General features: G+C 36.2%; 1 protein-coding gene across 2 annotated transcripts in view; it reads right to left on the bottom strand.

The window, feature by feature from the left end:
* ARHGEF3 (Rho guanine nucleotide exchange factor 3) overlaps nt 1–18,912 on the bottom strand; it is a 140,490-nt gene that overhangs the window by 83,876 nt on the left and 37,702 nt on the right. For both annotated transcript variants that reach the window (XM_050904704.1, XM_050904705.1), the window contains exon 3: nt 11,119–11,185. In XM_050904704.1, the coding sequence (XP_050760661.1) occupies nt 11,119–11,185 (67 nt within the window). The remainder of the gene's footprint in view (nt 1–11,118; nt 11,186–18,912) is intronic.

Raw genomic sequence — 18,912 nt, 5'->3', positions numbered from 1 at the left:
AAGAAATATACAATAAGAAGATTAGAAATTATTTAAACTTTTGTATGCCATTTATACTTTGACAAGTCCTTGCTTTACCAAGTTTCAGGTAATTGCTTGACACACATTTAACTTGTTCTACTGTTTACTGCACAGTTCATCTACAGAGACAAAGAAAGCGTGTGTTCTGCAGCACCTTCACTATTACACACTTTCTTGTTCTACGTTTAAAAGGAGATTCAGGTAGGAGTCATAGCTACCAGAAGCTGAAAGAAATCACAAATAAGTATCTATTGTGTAATAAGTTACGGTATTTACTTCCAGTGAAGGTATTCCACAATACTTCAAGCACTGAAAAATGTATGAGGCCAATCTGGGACTTTCATTTAATTCAGGTCTTCAGTTGCTGCAACTGAGTAATTCCACTTCTAAACCAATAGACTTTCATCTCCTCATATCACTTAAGGATGAACTCTACTCTAAAAGAAGTGCTTCAAAACTTGTTTTAATAAATAATTTATAGGTAACTGAAGATTCTTTAAAGCATAAGGTTAATAGCTCAGTCTAAAAATGAAGGAAAACAATGAGAAATGGGCATGCACTAAGAAGTCAAATGAATAAATATGAAGGTTTAAGACATTAAGCCTGAGCAAACAATAAAAGTAATTTTAAAATAAGTTATTTTTTCCTTTGATTAAATTAATTGGTAATAATATTTCACTTTTTATTAAATATCTTCTATCCTGTAAGTTATTTTAACTATATATATCTCTCTATACACACACACAGATAATTACTTCACAAACCCTACATCCTTACACCTCGCTCTTGATCTGTCCCTATCCTGTTCAATCTTTTGTGACTCACTCAGATCTACAAACACAGAGCTGTTTTTGCCAGCTGCAAAATTCTACATACTTCCAGTAGGCAAGAATGTCAAGATAAATTTGAATTTGGGTAGCAAGCTAACAGCAATTCAAACTTCATTTTTAAAGAAAACAGGTCCTTAGTGAGCTGGTGCAATCTTTCATCAGTTCAAAAGCTACTGGTCTGCTTTGGACTGGAAGTGTCTGAGACGACATAGTAATTGTTGAAACAGACTACTTCTTTTGAGGATATTTAAGGTTGTGAACCACTGAAAACTTGAAACAGGGCTTGGAAAAGAAATAAGCTTTCCAAATTCAGTGGGAAGCCTGCTGACAGACAGATTGAAACTGTTTCCTCATTGTGCATTATGAGTGTTTTAAGGATGCTAAGTTTAACTCTCTCTGAAAAGCTTTACAATTAACCACAATCTAGAGAGAGACAGAGCCAGTGTACAATTTTTGAATCAAAATCAATGTAATAAATATTTTTAAATGTGCATTTTACAGAGTTTTAGAATGTTACCTCAAATCATGTTAGGATCATATTATAGGCAATGCTTCATACATCTTCCATTAGATTCAATATCCCATTTCAAAACATGTAGCAGAACCCAGGAATTACAAAATCTGTCATCATGAGTAGAATTTAAGAGCTTCAACAGATCTGAATTTACTTTAAAAAATTTAATTTAGTATTAAGAAATGTTACAGTATGCTCTTACAAACATTTAGATTATAAATTCTTTGGAGAAATAATAGTTTATTATTATGTTTACATGATATCTAGCAAAATGGAGACCTTGTTTTCTGGTTACTACTGTAATAACAAAATTTGTTTCCAGGCTGCTATAAATAAAAGACACCATCGTATTGCTCTTATTATGCATTTGTGTCAGATTTTAAAAGATGGCCATAATTTTAATTGCTGTGTACGTTCTAACCACAGGAAATAGCATTAACTTTCAAGAAGAATCTTGTTCTTGTGTTTAGCTTAAAAATAATTAGGACTCATTCTAAGACTGAGATGTCTCAGAGCAAATCTGGCTGTGAAAGCACTTTTACATTTGGGATGAACAGCAGTCTTCATAGAGAGTACCAACAAACCCGCTCAAAATGCTTCCTCCAATTGAAACATCAGTAGGAACCCAAATTTCCTTTTCTTTTTCCACCAGCTCTTGAGGACTGCTTATAAGCTCTTTCAGAAGTTCAGAAGTTTTCAGAAGGCTTTCCTTCTCTCCTGGTCCTTAAAAGATTTTGTTTAGCTTTCCATCACAAGTACAACCTGACAACCTAAATCAGAACCTGTGGAACTGGAGAGGCAGATGTATGAATAAAACCTCTAGTACAGCGCAGAGGATTTCCCAACTGTTTCTGCAAGTAATGCTTTTGCAACCTTTTCCAAACGTGTAACCCATTAATTTAGTTTTTATTTGAAACTTACTCCATAGTTTTAAATAGTACTATCTAAACACTGCCAAATTGGAAACTTTTACAATCAACTTGGACTGACCAGTGAGTTTTTACAGAATGAGCACTAGGAAATTAGACAACAGACCATCACAATGATTTGGTAAAAAAGGAAAGGGTGATGTTAATAACATATCTTTGTAACAGGTTGTAATAACACCAAGTTCTACTGCAAGCATCATGACTAGTAAAAACAAACAAAAAAGCAATTAAAGTCTATGCGTACAACCATTCATGTCCACTAGTCATTTTAAAATAAAATTGCTAATCTGAAATAGTGTAGCATCAATAAAATACCAATATATAGTTCACAATTGTTTCTAAAATGTTGGTTTCTCAGACTGAGTGGCATCAAATTCAGCTGGACAACAGCATCACCCTGTTAACCATTACAACTTTCTGAAACAAAGTCATAGGAAATAGTAATTTCACATCATGTGTTCTCAAAGAGCAGCCACTGGTGGGGTGGGGGGAAACAAATACAAAGAAAGGGCAGAGTTTGGTTTGAGTTAACTTGAACAGGGGTCAAGTTCATCTGCTGTTGAACAAAGAAAAGAACAGTAAATGACAGCAGGAGTACAAGGTAACACCCAATCTATGATTAAAGACAGGAAATCTGCTGTATAACAGAATATCAAACGTAGCCTAAGAGAATGACAATTGGACCTATCTGCTTTATCACATGTTGCTTCTAGCTCAGTATTGTTTGTATGTGCAAAATAGCTGGCATGACAGGTTTATAGCATATACAGAATATTTCTACTATAAATAACAAACCACACCTGGAACAAAAATAAACTTATTACAAAGCACTTACAAAGATCTGTAAAATAAAGCCCTATAATGTTAACAGAATGACTGCATAAAGTATTTTTCAAGAAAATATCTATTCTGTGAAAAGATAACACGAAGTTAGAAGAAATCCTTCCAAATGGGAGATATCGCACTATTTTATCAGAAAAACTCAAAATATTAATTGAATAACTGAGCTTTAATAAACAGAATACCTACCCTTTACAATACAAACAATGATGGAAGAGTCTTGCAGATGTAAAAGCCTATGAGTGTCTCTTCATTTCACAAATGCATTAGCCAAGTGCTCTATAAGCATGCCTCAAAATTCTTGCCCCAAGAAACATATAATCTAAAGTGTGTTTTATATAACTAGTGTGCAATTAACTTGAAAGTAGCCCTGTAAACTAGGTAATTGGACAGGTTTAATGGCTATGTACTTAACTCGTAGATGATTTTAGATGTAAAAACTGTGAAAGTTGAATAAAACAGCTACTGAATTGAGTTAATGAAAACATTGCAAACTCCTAAGCATTACAGCACTCTACATAGCACGAGCAATAACAGCTCATAAAACGTGCACACGTTTTTCTACCTGAGTCCCGAACTACTAGAAACCTGGCAAAGTCTAAAGGCCAGCCTGCATCATTCTCCTTTATAACTAACTCATTTATCAATAACTCACAGATGTCTCTCCAGCACATGTTCATGACTTTTGCAGTACTACTGTATGCGAAGAACCTTGTAATTTACACTACCCATTGATCCTACAAAATGATACAGCCATTTATCACGGACCTAAGAACTAATATATCAACAAACCATGTTTTGCTGGAATTTCAAATAAAACATTCTGACACGACATAACTAACCTAAACATCACACATTGTGGGTAGAACTTATCATGGTAATTAAACCATGCTGAGTCAGCGCATCACTCTGGAACAATACATTCGTGAATTCTTCAAAATTGTCTAACTGGTCACACTGAATTGCTTTTTAAATTTAGTGTATACATTAAGACTACAACAATTTTGATGTGTGTTTTGGAACTGCAGATGGAATTGACTGCTATCCAGTTACGCAAATGCCACACAATGAATTTCTGATAGCATCTCTATTTGTTTGCCAACATAAACTTTGCTGTTCCAAAAGAAATTAGTCTTGTGACTAATCAACAACAGTTCCAATGGTTTGTTCAAAAACAAAACCAATAGTAAGCTAAACCATTTAAAACTCCGCCCATAGATTAAGCAGGGAGACATCAAAACCAACTCTTTTACAAATAAAAATCAGCGTCCAGGGTTTCTGCTTGCTACAGTTTATAAGCTCAGTCTTCTGAACTACAAATTGTGTATCATGGAAGGGAATTTTTACTGCTCCTATTGCCCCCTACATTGCTGCTATCAACGGTCTGAAGTAAAAGTTTCCCTGCTCCTGCAATGCTCCAAAGAAAGAACTGCAAGGCTACAGAGAAACTCAGCTTCTACTAAGCCCATTATACAGGCTCTGTGTTTACAGCATCCATCTTCTAATACATTAAAGCAGAAAGACTTACCGAAATGCTTCTTACCACTTCTAAGATCAGGTACCAGAGACATTCTGGCCCAAGAAAGGTCAATGCTGGACAGAGGCACAACAGCACCTCCACAAAGGCAGAATAAAAGCAAGCCTGAACAAAGACAGTAAAACAGAAGAAGTGCTGGGGCAATTAAACTCTGAAACGGAAGAGCTTGCAACCCACTAGGAAGAAGAAAGAGGAAGAGATCTAAAAGGAGCAAGTGGAGCACAGGAATACATCATCTGTTAGAAAGGAGAAAAAGGAATATGGAATTTGTACTTTTTCTTTTCAAAGAGAAAGGGGGATGAGACGGGTCAGGGATCAAGCATCCACCTAGTATCTCCTTAACCTACTACAGAGGGTTAGAAGAAACAGGACTCTCCACAGAGGGAAATGGATGAGCATACAGCACCAGAGCAGGCAAGGGAGAGCAGGGATGCCAGCAGGACTCCCCCACGTGGAAGAGTCTTTCTATGACACATGAAGGAACTAGTTTCTGACTGTTAAGTCATAATAGTTATAATTATTCCACTCACAGCTATGCTGTCAATTACACAAAGTAAACTTCCCACACACACATAGAGGAAGCTATTTAAATTGTGCATACAACATACATGTATATTAACAGAAAACCATATGCGCTTTTTAATGTATATGATAACTTGTGGTTTAAAGTCATATTGGTTATACTATGAGATAATGGTATTTAAGCACATTTGATCCAGAGACATTAGTGCATAATTTTGCTTCCATAAGTATGAATAAAGGCCTGCCTGATACCACTTCTAATAAGCGTCTGTTACAGGTAACATCATTGCTTAAGCAAACGAGTATCCGTGGATACAGACATTAAGTAAAACCAGTCAGAATCCAGGAGAGGTAAAGAGGTGCTTTCTGTGGTAGTATGTAATTACATAATTTATGTAATTAATCATCAAGTTAAAGCTAGGAAAGAACTTTCCTCTTAGCAACTTTTATCCTGTTTAGATTCACGCACTCTGAAGGGAATAACTGAAGTCTGCCAGCCTGCACAAAATAAATATATTTTTTCGTAAATACTGTCTGAAAAATGTGGAATTCTTCCTATTTGGCATGAAAGACGCCTTTTTCCCCACAAACACACTTGCACTAAAACTAGCAAAGAAACCACTTACACATCTAAAATTGACCTTCAGCATGTTTAGCACATTTTTATGTCAGGCTTCTCATAAATTAGATCAGCCTTCCTCACAGGTGACCGCATCTGCAGCTTGGTTAGTTAAATGCTTCTGCAAAACTAAAAAGGAAGCAAAAAAGGAGGAAATAGGAAGAGGCCTAGTTGCAGTAAATTATCTTCAATCTTCAGGCAACTGCACTCCAAATACATGCCTCAAACTATTTCAAGTAGAAAATGTTGGTTTAGATTTCACTATTTATTTATTTTTAGCACTAAAGTTCTTCAGCCAAATTTGGTGTGCATGGGGGGAAAAAGCAGAGAAACCATCATAATGGTTCAGATGTTTGTTTCAAATATGCAGGAAATGATACTAGCTCTTGGTGGAACAGTGGAGAGAAATATGAACGATAAGTGGAAACAAAACCAGCATCCTCTTCAGTTATGCCTACAACCCCAATATTCTTCATTAATCAGGTAACTGCTTTTCTTTTGATTGTCTGGCAGTTTCTTCATAGCCATCTGAAGTGTCATCCTATCAACAGCGGGACTACTATGTACCACTCACTACTTTTGCAAACGTATCTAAATACATCATTAGAAAAAAAAACATGTGAAGACTTCCAGTAACACGAGCCCACCATTCACATAACTAAGTCTAGAACATTATCCTGCTGGCAAAAACAGAAAGTGGGTGATTTTAAGGGAGCAGGAGGGGAGACAGATAAAGAAGCTGACATCTGAAACTTCTCAGGAGAGATTCTTAGTCTTCTTGAATTCAGAACTTCCTTATAAATAAGCCTGACTACTCTTACTATGGAAAAAAATAGCACACAAGAGTGTAACTCAAGACTGCATCATAACTAGCAAACAACCACAGAAGCTTTAATCCTGACATCTTCTAACTGCGCATGCATGACTGTACAAATGTAATCCTCATTTGATGGGATGCTTTATTAAATAAAACTGTTTCCCACCCTACATGGCAACATAACACGCTATTTCCATAGACACTAGAAGCCGCATATTGAACTGCTGTCTCTATGTATAAGCACCAAACCGTGGCGCTGAGGAAAGCTTTCTATCTGCATCAAGGTTTTAAGGGAAGGGTGGCATGGAGATGAGAAGAAGAAAAAGAGTGAGAGTTAATGGCAACCAGAAGAGAGAACGAAAAAGGATTAATACCAATCTCTGTGCTAAGACCTGTGCCGTTCTTTTCTTTATACACATTATTGGCCTGCCTCTGAATTGCCCCATCCCATCAGATATTCATGCCTCTTCTCCTTAGCAAGCTGTTGTGGTTTAACCCCAGCCGGCAACTAAGCACCACGCAGCCGCTCACGCACTCCCCACACCCGGTGGGATGGGGGAAATAATCGGAAAAAAGTAAAACTCATGAGTTGAGATAAAGACAGTTTAACAGGACAGAAAGGAATAAAATAATAATGACAACAATAATAATAATAATAATAATAATAAAAAAAGACTTAGAATATACAAAACAAGTGATGCACAATGCAAGTGCTCACCGCTCACCGACCGATGCCCAGTTAGTTCCCAAGCAACGATCCGCCCCTCCCGGCCAACTCCCCCCAGTTTATACACTGGGCATGACGTCATATGGTATGGAATATCCCTTTGGCCAGTTTGGGTCAGCTGTCCTGGCTGTGTCCCCTCCCAGCTTCTTGTGCCCCTCCAGCCTTCTTGCTGGCTGGGCATGAGAAGCTGAAAAATCCTTGACTTGGTATAAATGCTACTTAGCAACAGCTAAAAACATCAGTGTGTTATCAACATTATTCTCCTACTAAATCCAAAACATAACACTATACCAAATACTAGGAAGAAAATTAACCCTATCCCAGCCAAAACCAGGACACAAGCCCTGGCCACAAATGGCTCCCCACCCACATGGTGTCTGTCTTCCCAGAGTCAGTATTTGCAAAGGCTAAACTGATAAACCTGTAGTGTTTTATAGAAGACTTCTGCCTCCACTCCATACTTCTATCTCTCTGCTTTCACACTCACTAGCTTTCCTCCAGTTCCATACTTTATCCCTTTCCACTCTCTCTGTTACATATCTTTCACTGCTCTTTGCTTTCCCCATCCTGACTATCCCTCTTCCCAAGTTGCAGCTTCCTCCTCTTTCCTTCTCCAATCCTATACCCAGTATCTTCCTTTGCTTTATTCCTTTTCTACTCTCAGTACCACATCCACCACCTAAATCTCCTATGTTCTGGTTTTCCCATTACACTGTCCCTCCAGTTTGTGATATTCTTGTCTCCTCAGGTTCTGTGTTTCTTCCTCTGAAATTACAATTCTCACTATAAGTACCTTCCCTCTAAAATAGTTTATTTGCTGGACACCTGACTATACAATCTCTTCAAAGACCAAATTAACCTCATGTCTTGTGTATATGCAGGAGGAGCATATAGCAGAGAGATTGCACTGCTCGGTAACTTTAAGTCTAAATTTAATCTCAACCAGGATCGACTTTTTTATTTAAAAAAAAAAAAAAATTAAAAATAAACTCCCTTCTCCCCACTGATACCTAAACACTGCCCAAAGTTCTGGAAGTAACTGCTACCATTATCTAAAAGTGACAGCATTGGTAGAAATACATAAATGATATCATCTTGACATGGAAATCCCCATTGAGAGAATTAAAAGTGATCTCTAACCATTGGGCTCAAAAGAGTTGCTCAACACGGAAAAAAGCTTCTTCTGATGAAATAAATTTAAGTGAGGAAAGGAAAGAGAGAAGTGCAGAGGAGTTTCTTCGGTAAATGTTTAGCATCTGGGCCTTCCTTATCTTACTTTGAGGTTTACGTTGGTGTATGTTCAAGGATGCTTTAACACGCCCACTTTATCAGCATGACACAGAGACATTCAAAATCAGTGAACTGACTGCAAGGTGAGGATAGAGGTACATTAACACAACATTGCAATTTGGTGCTTAACCACTTTCTTCTCTTTTATTTTTTGTGACTGTTGAAATGATCCTATATTATAGTCTGTAATATAGAAATAGCATAGATGTTTAAAAAAACATAGCTATGAATAAGTCAGCTCCAGAGTTTTGTTTATTATACTCAAGCATGGCACTGCTCCATTGTCAACATTAACTTAGTTCTTTTACCCAATAAGGTTTTATTCCTGTTTGAGAAAAGACATCAAAGTTAATCTTTTATCATTCACCACCTGTATGAAAACCTTTGTGACTTAAGTCTGCTCATTGGGCTTTTCATAACACAATTTTTCCATCCATCAAAATAAAGTTGATGCTGACACAATGCAAACATCAACAGAGACTTAGCTCTCTTTTCCAGTGCTCAGCTGTCTCGGTTTCAGCATCCAAACAGATCAAGTGAACAACTGATACAGGTTCTTCCCTTGATGTAGTAGTTTATTTCAAACAATTAACTGCAACTGCCTATTACTATGCATTCTATGAAATATTACAACTACAGAACTTGACACCTATGTTAGTATCCCATTAGTTTCCTTAAAAATAAGGTGGCAGACAACTCCCACAGATCTTCATCTCTACACATGAAGGAAGCAGTTTGAAGATCCTTTACTCACTGCCTGTTTTCTCCAATACTACCTATTCCTGTCTCCTTTCAGGTTCTTCATTTCTCTTCTTGATTCTGAAGTCTTTTACTCCCCAGTTCTCTGTTCTTTGTGTACCAGCCCACTCCACCTCTGCCATGCAGCTTGGATCATGGACTTCATGTCGCCACACTTACTAACCCTAGGCCCTTACTTCCAGTGAGCTATTGCTCTTTGAACTTGGGATCATTGTTTCTCCAGCTACAATTCATACCTACAATACTGTTCCTACTACTTTATACCTACCTTCTTCCTTGATTACTTTTCCAGCACAGTTGAGAATTGGGAGAAATACTAGAGTCAATTTTACTTTTAAACTGGCTCTGAAATTTATAATTAATCTACAGATTAGAGATTGTTGGTATTTTCCCTGCATTCTTGACAATGCTGTTGTGAGGGAACTGTTTTCTCGGTAACGCTGACAACTTCATCCGTGTAGTTTTGTGGTGCAACGCAAGAAATAGATGGTGAAAATAAAAAGCTCACAGTAAACAATAGTGGATGCTCTATTTAAAATATCAAATTAGAATCCAAAAGTCAGTATCAGATATTGTGAAAAATATTTTTTGTTTTAATGAAGTTTACCATATTATGACCACAGACCAGTAAACCTGTCAATGCCATTTACCTTTCAGCAAAGCATTTAAGTAACATCTTTCTATTTAAATGTTTTGTTGAAAGAAGCTCAGAGAAAACACATTTATACGCTCCCCTGAATACAAAACTGAACTCTTTAGATTTAGTATAAGTCAGTCCACATTACACCTAATAGTAATTTACTGTTTATTATACCAAATGAAGTTTGCAAGGCAGAAAAGCTCTTCCTTTAACCAAAAGATTGCCGTAACACTATGACTTAGATACAACATGCAGTGACAACTCCTTCTCCTAGACTGTATTCCAGACTACAGTACTTACACACGTGGCAAAAACACCATTGCCATTTGAACGCCGCCACCATCACGTTAAGTTTTTCAACAAATGGTGTAGATGGTTTCACAGGTCATAGGGGACAGAGACGGGACAACACAACTCTCTGAAAGAATTACTCTACATAAGAAGCATACCTCTGAAATACGAAGCAGACACAAATAAAAGCTCCTGATACCACCAGCAAATATTAAGGTTCTCAGTTTCACTTGCATTACTTTTTCATGTACCTTTTCACTCAATTACTGCGGGAACACACATGCTTCCATATTTCCTTGCTCAGCCAACCAAACAGAAATAAAACCTACTCTCTTCTGCCTTGTAAGATATCCATGTAATTTTTGTTATGATTCTCCAACTGTACTTCTGCAAAATTCACATATACAAGCTTTCAATAACTTTACAAATATCTATATTAGAGTAAAAGTGCACTTAAAACCCAGTACTCAGTTCAGTTTTGCTGATCTATTTTCAGATATGAAAACACACCCATTTTTTTTCTTTTTAAATTGCACTGTACGTTAACCCACTTACATTAAATTGTCTCCCCCATCTCTCATAATAAGGTAGCCACTCACAAACAAAAGCTGGGTTTTTTTAGAAAGCCTTCTAGGAGGTCACAAAATTAAAAGTTCCATTCTATAATTGTTTTGCCATGATTTTAGTCCTCACAGATCATGGTTTAACTACGAAGTTACACTGCAACAGAATGACACAGGAGGGAATGTTACAGAGTATGAACAAAACAATACCAAACTCACCCCTCTGAAATTCCAGCCCTTGGTAGAAGGAAACAAGGAAAAATTGTTCTGTTGCTGTTGTTTCGGCCTGCAAGACAAGACAAAGAAGAGTGTTTACATTTTCAGCTGTCATATTTTCTAAACCAGTAACAGAGTGACAATAGAGGCAGAAAAGAAAAACACAGGCTTCAAGTACTAAGACACCTTAGATTTCCTTGGCTGTACTTCTGACGGGTTTCTCTCTTCAGTTTAGTTAAATGTTTTAATTCAGATTGAGAGCTAAGGGACATAGCAGCCTTACAAGTCTTCAGAGACGCACTGATTTGATGTCTGACAACAACTTATTATTCCTACTGATTTTCAACAAGCAGAGACAACTCTGACCTGAACAGTGTGGGTCTATGAAGGTGCAATTATGTCATGTGATGCAAGATGGTGCAGTCTGCCAGATGTACTAGATGGGGACACTAAAGAGCCTTTAATCCTAACAGTGAAGCTACGCGAAGCACCAATGTAAAGCAAGCTAGCCATACCTTTGTGTGACGCTAAAGACTAGAAGCTGACTTCTGTTTTTACTCCTTCCAAAACCTTTCTTCTACCCTATAATTATCGCTGTACAATTATTTCTGAAAAGTAACCATAACGTTCTCCACTTTGCTCTTAATGAGTGCTTTTCACCAGTAAGATCTTAAATTACTTTACAAAGGTAGGCAAACATTGCTGATTTTACACACGAAGTCAGATCAAAGCTTGACTGACCTGTTGAAGTTGACCAAACCAACAAATAGTTTGGCAGCGGGACCTAAGTGCTGAGCACACTGCAACTCCAACCATACAATTATACAGATTACAGAAGCGATCACAAATAATAACAAGAATACAAAAACTTGCTTAACAAACAGCAAATTAAATGGCTGTCTGTCAAACCTCACCATCCAACAATAACAGGACAGATGTTTTGCAGTTAAAGCACTGAACTAACACATGAAAGATCTGGGAGCCGTTCCTGCTGCTTATAGTTCCTGAAGGACTCCAACACGCTGTGCCCCACTTTCTTTTCTGTAGAGTCAGGATAGCAATAGTTCTGTCTTTTTTCTGTCTTCTCTATTTTGGTGTAAAATATTTGGTGTACAGACTTTTTTCTTATTATGTGCATTAAAACACATCATAGAGCCGTGATCACGGTAGACATTTTTAGATGCCAACATAATGCAAACGATAAACTATAATCACGACAATTGAGTCATTTTTGTAACATCGAAGGTTCAGATGTAACTCTTCTCAGTTTTCACTCTACCAGCCAGCCAACCAGAAAGAATATCAATATTTGAAGCACATTGATAAAGTCATTAAAAAGCACAAGGCAGCACACGTGACAGACTTTAGTGTCAAAGACTGTCCCACTAATAAATCCTCCTACTACAGCTTTCCAAGTTAAAATATTATGAAACTGAATTTCTAACCCAAAAGCCTCATTGGAACTGTAACTGCATTATTAAGAGAGAAAAATGTGATTAACAAGAGCAAGTTACACAGATTACCAACTGTCCTAACAGTGTTTTGCACCCTTTTTATTTACAGGTGATCTCACACTAAAACACTGTGAGCTTTCTATAGAGTTGTGCTCTGTAGATAGTTCTCAAAAACATCTCATGTTTAAACTTACATATCCACATTTTTTTCTCTGATATTTTAATGCTGTTCATGCATTTATTTTCCCAGTTTATTAAGAATTGCACTACTACTATTTTCATTAAGCTGAATATAGGAGAAACAAAAGACATTTCAACTTCAATATAGCAGGATGTGTGATAGTTTAGACAACAGTTACAAGGGAAATGAAAACTTCATTAAAAATTATCTCTCCCCACAATCATTCTGTAACAAGAACTGAGAACTCTGTAACAAGCAATATGTATGTTGTATCATTCATTTATGCTAAACTGAAGGCCATCCACTAGAAGATGACTGATGACTAACCATTTGTTATCATCAATCTGTAACTTTCCCATTCACTGAAAGCATCCCAGACTACACAACAGCCAGTCTTTATAGAGAGCAGACAATATTAAATCTACATTTTGCCAGTTTTCACAATAGGTATCCTCCTTCCTTATCTTATCAGTCAAGAACCTTACTTCATTTCGGTGAGAATGCATCTCTTTATTATTCACAATGGTATGCTAAGTCCTTTCTTTTTAAGACTATTGTAGTGTCATTAAAGAGTCTTAAATGCAGCGACCTAATGAAACAAGCCAGTTTTACCAAAAGGAGTTAATTAAAAAGGCAGTGAAACATATCTAAGCCACTGTATGTTCCTCCATGACTTACTGGCCTGATCTGATACATACAGGGTATAATAAAATTCTTTGCATATTGTTTTTTTCACCCAATGTTTGCAGCACTCTTCTAATGAACAGAAATCAGGCTGAAGCATTACACTCATTTACCACCCTATGGGCTACCCTAAGTAATTTCTTCAAAAACCTTCACTTTTATGCATCTGGCCTGGCTATTACTTCCCCATTTTCTATTCTGTCAGGGGTATTCAAAGTCTAAGTCTGTGAATACATCAAGTCTAATTTCCCATTACAAGCAACCATTTCATATAGCCTATCTCAAACTTACCAAGATATTAAAACTGCAAAAGTACTGTCCTATTATCTTACTGAAAGACTGTTTTAGAAATCTCACTGTTCCCATAAATAGAAACGATCTAGGCTAAACATATTCATAAATTGTTTATGACCACCATTCTGAATCAGCATTTTTCAGCTGAACACATCCCTAAATCAAAATGAAGTAAAATACAAATTCTGGTTCTCAACTGCACCTCAAGTAACAAAATATAGTTCTACCAAAAATGAGACCTCATTTACAGTTTTCAGTTTGGTCCTTCACTATCTTAAAGTTATTTGGATCTCTTTGTCTTCCCAACTGTCAACATCAGTGAGAACTGTACTGAAAAAGAACTAGAGTACTGCAGATTTTTTCAAATGCATTTTAAATTAATGCCTAGCTCTTTTCTACAAAAAATGCTACTTCTGAACATCCTGTTTACTGGATAAATCTTTTCTGAATTGCAGCAGTATATAAGCTAATTAAGAAACAGCCTGTCTGTATTATAAAACTATTAAAATACTAAATTGCTATTTGATATTTTAAATACAAAAACATAAAGCTACAAAACTGTCAAAGAATTATATTTTTTAAATAACCAATAAATGTTACACTTTGATAGGAGGGACACTATATCAATAGGTGTATTAGACCCACTTGGTTTGGAAATAATTTACTGACCAGATCAACAATAAAAGTCATCACTGGCATAAGTAGGTAGCAGATAGAACAAAACAAAACATTAGCTTAAAGAGGAGACAAATTAATAGGCTTTAACAGTGATGAGCAGATCTGACTTTTAGAGGCATGTCAGTCTAAAATAAATTACTCAGATACTATACTAAGGCTTTTTCAGATGTCAAGAACAAGACAGGGATGGTTCCTGCATGCACTGTGACTAACACTCTTGAAATACATTGAATAGGTGATCACAGACCAGATCATGGCTGAGAAAAGGAAGTATATAATGTGTGAGGGAGAGAGAGGAGTTCCTCCCTACAATTACTTGCAACAGTAATCTCAAAGCTGTAATTTATAATACTTGACCTTTCTTACAGATAGATCTTTTTTCCTTTAGCTAAAAGTCACCAAAATATTTTCTCCCCAGTACTGCAGTTTTAAGAATGAAAGACTAGAAGGTGGGACTATATAGGAACTCTTCAGACTGTGGGAGGGAGGGTGTCACCAAACCTGTCAGCTGAGCTTGGTTTGGAGATTGCTATGGAAAGTTTACCTTGGAAATAAAAGCCTGAAACCAAGTCCATCCAGTCTGAGAAAAGTGCAAGCGGAGGCCTGCCACTTGGAAAGACACCCGTGAAAATACTCAACCTTCAGCCATGACTACCTGTTTGAGTGTCAAATTCCTCCTCCTCGTCTTTAGTAGAAGTTTTAACTGTTCATCTTCCGTTTGATCTTTAAGCTCCATCCCTGGCAAAATAAGCCCTGGAAATGGCATCTTCACATCTTGGTAGCTCAGATGTATCTTAGATCCCTTGAAACATTTATCAAGGAATGACTGAACTACACTGACTTGCTTGCCTGCTAGTTTCCTAGTGATCCTGCTGTTCAATAAGGATAAACTGGAATTTTACTGAACAAAACATTTATTACTGCAGGAACTTTTGACACTGGTAATATCCTCTGAGCTGTGGCTCTATCTTTAACCAAGGTGTTTCTACCACTGTTTTGTAGCCTGGAGAGTAAATGGTCACTGAATTAAACATACAGTGAACTATCAGCTTAAGATTTGTAAGGTCCCAGATTCTGTGATTCATGAGAATAACTCATGGGTACTAGAAGTTCTAGAACTTATTCATGCTGACTTAGGACTTTAAGTTAATTTATATAGTTTATTAGGTTAATTACAATAAATCAACTCTATATGCTTCTTGTAACACACCACCCAACAGAAAACAAAGCTTTACAAAAGAAAACCACTTGTAGAGGTAGAGAGGGGGGAATAAAGAAGGAAAAAAAAAAAAAGGCAGAAAGAACAAGATAAATCATGAAAATGATTTAATGATATCACAGATAGAGAAATGTTGTTTGCTTTCTCACAGCTAAGTATGTACTACAGAAGTTTGTATACAAGAAAGACAAGGTGTTGCCATAAACTGTAATAAAGTATTGAAGTGGATTAAGGATAAACGTCTGTTGGTTTTCACTGTGGAACACTGAATTAAAAATAAAGATGCATCTCCGTCAAGACTGAGGTAAGTATTATTTGTCTTATAGTATGTTTATGTTGTCCCATCTGCTGCTCGCATTCAGAAAAAAAAAATCCAGTATTTCATATTAAACCACTATCATCATAAAGGCTTGTCTGGAAACAAAACATTGATCCTTCTTAAAATGGTTTTGCAAAAATGATTCCTATATTTTACATTTGTTGAGTTTAATAAGTATATACCTAGCATATTCCAATTCTGCCTTGGAACTTAAATTAAAACTTGAAAAAAATTTTCTCTCACCTGTCACCAGTAGCAATAACATTTACAGATCAGTGAAACTGTAGAGTTTTTGCAAAGCCTGAATATGACCTGTAACTATTCTTTCTGCATAAAACTCAGGACAGAACTCAGCTATGTTCCCCAGAATTTTGTTGACAATGATAAGAAAAAGAATTAAAAGTCGTAAAATAATGCTTTTGTCCTTAAGATGTGCAGGGTTTTCTGTTTAGGTTCTCTCACACACATAGTATGAATAGATATAATAAAAATATCTGTTGGACAAAGATATCCTTATTGAAATCTTTATTTAGACACATTTTTTAGACACCATATTAACATGCCTCTCAATCAGTGGAGTTTTTTTGCGCAACCTTTACTGTGCTGTAGGTTAGTTATATAATGACAATTGATAAGTATATAAAGGAATCTAAAGACTACAACGTGCACTGAATGTTTTAAAGTTTCTATTACATTCACTAAAAAAAGTGTTATCTGTCTTGAAGCATGATGAGAAAAATGAACAATCTATGGCAGTTTATATTAAAGCTCATGTAACTTTCACATCTTCATCTGATCCTGCAGTCTTTCTGCACACAGAATCACCAACTACAACAGTATTTTTTTAGATATGATATCCAAGCTGTGTTTTGTTTAAAATACTCAGCTGCTACATCTGTTTGAAGATAAAAGCGCATTTCAAATCTACATGAATACTCAGATAATAAAAGGAAAGCTCAAACCACTTAGTGACAAGCTAAGTAAAAATTCTTTTCAATCTGCAAAAATAAAGGTTGTTACTACAGCTGTGAATATTTTACAAAGATACTGTTAAATAATAAATGGTACTTACTGTTCAGAACTGTTCTTTGTAATGTCATCTGCTCAACCTATCAAAAGTGTACACTAGTATACTGTTCATAAAAGCACATTTATTTTAACACACTGGGATATTTGTGATACTAAATTACACCAAAAAGTCACCAGGCTTACCTGCTGAAGCCTGAGATGCAAGAGCATTTTAGCTTTAAACAATAGTTTTGAACAATACTGATTCTCTTAGATGTTTTAAGTTACAGATAATAATAAATTAATGTACCTTTGGTACTGATTTTAAAAGCAGAAAAAACCCCATGGTTTGATCTACTTAATAAAAAAACCCAACTCCGCCACTTGAAATCTCAAATACTATTTATCTTCTATACCAGGCCTGACATTTTGGCACTAAAAGGAGATTGTGGAAAATTTCATTTATTGTCCAGAAGGAAAAAAAAAAAATCAAATACAGTAGAATTTGGCTCAGAAAAGTTTTAAGGTCATATGGAGAGTTCACTTGATATGCTTTTCTTCCTAAAGGCAAAGCATCTCATAAAGACTGTGTCTATGTTTGATTTACCAAGGTCCAATCCTGCAGACATGAGCTCTTCCAGCTCCCATAGCATCTACTGACAGATAATTGCGGGGGCGGGGGGGGAAGGCCACTTAGATGAGCAAGATTGAACGCTTACTACCTTGAGAGAAACAAAAATATCCATCAAGGAAAAAACAGATGACTGATTTTCACTAGCTGGGCTGACTTCCTGAATACTAACATAATCTTTTATTGTCCTACTATCATGAACTATGTGTCATAAACGTATTAAGCCCTTGTGAATCTGGATATACACAGATGAAAGCCTGCATCACTGAAACAGGTACATGTATCCGTGAGCTGTCCCACACCCACTCTTTTCCCATGGTTTCTTCAGAACATATTTATTTATACTATGAATCAATGCACACCACTGTAAAATACTCGATGACTAATAAAACCCAAAGAACCTACAAAATGCATTTTTTCATTTCGGCATTTGATTAATTTCCTGTAAAAATTAATACTAATTTTATGAAAGAGGAAAAAAAATCTGAAGACCAAGTAAAGTTCTACATTTTGATCTAAAAATCAGATACTCCTAATGATGTAACATTTCATCTTCTGAAGAAATACAGGCTTGGTTTAAAGCTTTAAAAATAATTTATTTCTTCATCTGTAACTACTGCAGGTTAATGCAATAAATTACATCTGATATACACCACTATAAAAGCACCCTCCTTGACATATATGAACTCTGTTCACAACTGAAACAGAAAGCCCTGGCTACTAGCCAACAGGAGGATGCAGGCTTTTCTGCTGTTTGACAAAGGTACAGCTGCATTAATGCTGGGGAGGATGAGAAGAGAGTCCTGTATTACGTTTTTATAACAAAATATCACTGTTTCATGAATATTTTAAAAGCTAAGATTAGAAAGATTATTCACTGGCTCACTTTGAATGCGCAGCCTAATATTATTCCTATAGCATTTCAATAATACTAGGAAGAAGAAATGGCAATAATATGTTTGTTAATTTTTAGTCATTACCTCATCCTACTGCTGTATCACAGATACACACTGAATTCTTTACAAAGAGAACAACTCCTCATTAATAAGAAATGTTTGCTCATCTCCACCCTACAGTCAGCCATCCAGATAAGATCCTCTGGTCCATGGGAAAAAAGAGATCTGATGGTAATGCTTAAATGGCCCTCATCATGAGAGCATCAGAAAAAGCAAGCCTCCAGGCAAAAACCTCACAATATTCATGCTCAAGGAAAGACAATAAGTCTGTTCCATTTTGTTTTCAAAACAGAAGTAAGCTCTCATTGAGAACCTAAGGCTGGGAAATCCACTCAGTTTAGCAAGATTGGATACTTACTGGTTAGAGATAAAC

The sequence above is a fragment of the Gymnogyps californianus genome, chromosome 13 (genome assembly GCF_018139145.2).
Source record: "Gymnogyps californianus isolate 813 chromosome 13, ASM1813914v2, whole genome shotgun sequence".
NCBI classification, from domain to species: Eukaryota; Metazoa; Chordata; class Aves; order Accipitriformes; family Cathartidae; genus Gymnogyps; species Gymnogyps californianus.
This window is presented reverse-complemented; position numbering and strand designations above follow the sequence as displayed.